At 38.4% G+C, this 2,180-nt stretch overlaps 1 protein-coding gene across 1 annotated transcript; it reads left to right on the top strand.

The window, feature by feature from the left end:
- Positions 1 to 636: 636 nt before the first annotated feature.
- On the top strand, positions 637 to 1,199 carry LOC137927450 (uncharacterized). Its single transcript, XM_068771264.1, has one exon. It carries the CDS (start codon positions 653 to 655, stop codon positions 1,148 to 1,150), a length of 498 nt encoding a protein of 165 aa, XP_068627365.1. The 5' UTR covers positions 637 to 652; the 3' UTR covers positions 1,151 to 1,199.
- The last annotated feature ends 981 nt before the right edge of the window (positions 1,200 to 2,180 follow it).

Genomic DNA, 2,180 nt, shown 5'->3' on the forward strand with positions numbered 1-2,180 from the left:
AAGTTTCTACGTGTAAAATATTGAAAATATATTATGTTAAAAGTAAAGATATATATTGCATTATATATGCTTGCTTACATTGTTCTAAGCTAAATAAAACCAGTTACACCTTTATAATAACCTTTATTATAAAGGTGTAATCGTATATATATATATATATATATATATATATATATATATATGTATGCATATGTATATATGTTTTTCAGCTAATGGGCGTCCATTAAAACGACTACAATATAACAATGAGACATTAAAATGGCATTTATTTTAAAATGCATACACAATTTTATAATATATAAACACTTGGTGCATTAATTATATAGGATTGCAAATCTCTCTCTCTCTCTCTCTATATATATATATATACATTGTTGCCATATTCATACACCTTTACTATCACCACCACCACCCACATCATCATAACTAATTGATCGATAAGTACTGAATAGGCTGCATTATTAAATATAAATTATTAATACCTAACATTTTTACATCTCTTTTTTTGTTTGAAATCATAAAACATATGTCAACATTGATAACCTTAGATTCTAATTTAAACAGACAAAAGAGTTTATCGTTGCTAGTATAAATACAGTATATATATGCTGTTACATCTGTATCGAAGTATTAGAAGATACATCGAATCAAGATGATGAAGTTGTTCGTTCTGTTCTGCGTTGCGGTCGCTTGCCAAGCGAAAAATTTGGACGATCCACTCGACGCCATATACGGAAACTACAAGCTGATTCAGACATGGCCCAAAATCAAAGGAGAAGTAGTTAATTGCAGTCCTGTTGCTGTATCAAGATCTGGAGCCAACACTGAACATTGCAAGTGCGGTAGAAGTTCAGCTAATCCTGAACTGTTCGCTGTTGAAGCAAGATCAAAGAAGTTCGTTCTACTCGCTGATGTAGTTCATAATGTAGATGAACTGAAGCTCGCGTTGAACGACAAGTGCTCCTGCACCGGCGAATCCCACGACCACAACGTCGTGTACAGAATCAATGATAATTACATAATGCATTACGAGACCGCAATATCCAAGGCTTTCCTCATGGGCAAGACAGTTCCAACTGCTGATGAAGTCAAGTCTTTAGTGGCTGGATTGGACCTGGATGAAAACGACAGCAGCTTGGTATGCCAATAAATAAGTGTATATTAATGTAAACTTGCAAATATATGACATATATATTCAATCGCCCTTTTGTTTTATTTTCGTTATTATATATTTATTGATTTTAATCACACGGCGTGAGTAGGATCTCCTTTGTTTTAATAGTTTTATTTACTGGGTTTCTCTAACATAGTCGGAGCCTTTATTTCTATTTACAAGAGGGGGAAACCCTGCATAGGACACCTGGGAATGGAGGGCCCAGACTGTGTTAGACTTCATTGACTAAAATTCCCCTCCGTCGGCTCTGTTACATTTAAGTTTCTTAGTTACATTTGCTTACTGTAGCAAGCAAGCAAAGTAAAAATAATAAAAAAATATCTATGACATTAATTCTTATTTATATTACACTAATTATTTTCTTAAGCAATTTACATGTATTTATTAATAGGATCTAAAGAGCAAAAGAAAAGAACCAAATTCTCTACTCGTTACTTGGGTAATACCTGTCCGGCGCGTCCAAATCGCGGGGATGGACACCACTCACTTCAGTAGTCCGGAGTGAAATTGGTGGCCGAGTTCAGATAGGGACCTAGTGCCGCGGGGTACAGCGCGGCCCCTTGCCCTGGGTTACGGTTGAAGACCTTAACGGCTGCAAAGGCGGAGATGGAGTCCATTGGTACGGTAGAGCGGGCGGAAGAGGCAAATACCCCAGTCGCAAGCTGCCCTCACATATTGGGATCACAGGTTGCTCTGGAGCCACGATATCAGGTGGAGTGGTGTAGTAGGGTTGGTGATGAAGACCACGGTCGGCAGAAGCGCTCATAGCTCTCCAAGAGAGTTACCACCTTAGCGTCAGGCGGCAGCCGGCTGTAAAAACCCAATTGCCAAAACAAATTCTCCTTATCATGGAAGTTACAAGAAATAATAGACGAGATCATACTAGGGCGTACCCCACAAGCGACGCAAATACTTAAGAGGCGAATAAAAGGGCGACAAAAGAAGACAGCACTAGGGCGTCCCCCGCAAGCGACGTAATTGACACTCTGAGATTCGCTACGTGGAA

The sequence above is a fragment of the Battus philenor genome, unplaced genomic scaffold, assembly GCF_028537555.1.
Source record: "Battus philenor isolate CCGP_79_NKW_IND1 unplaced genomic scaffold, ilBatPhil1.0.hap1 SCAF_30, whole genome shotgun sequence".
Taxonomy (NCBI): Eukaryota; Metazoa; Arthropoda; class Insecta; order Lepidoptera; family Papilionidae; genus Battus; species Battus philenor.

Coding starts and splice junctions, on each gene's coding strand:
- LOC137927450 (XM_068771264.1), top strand. CDS start 653: ATGATGAAGTTGTTCGTTCTGTTCTGCGTTGCGGTCGCTTGCCAAGCG.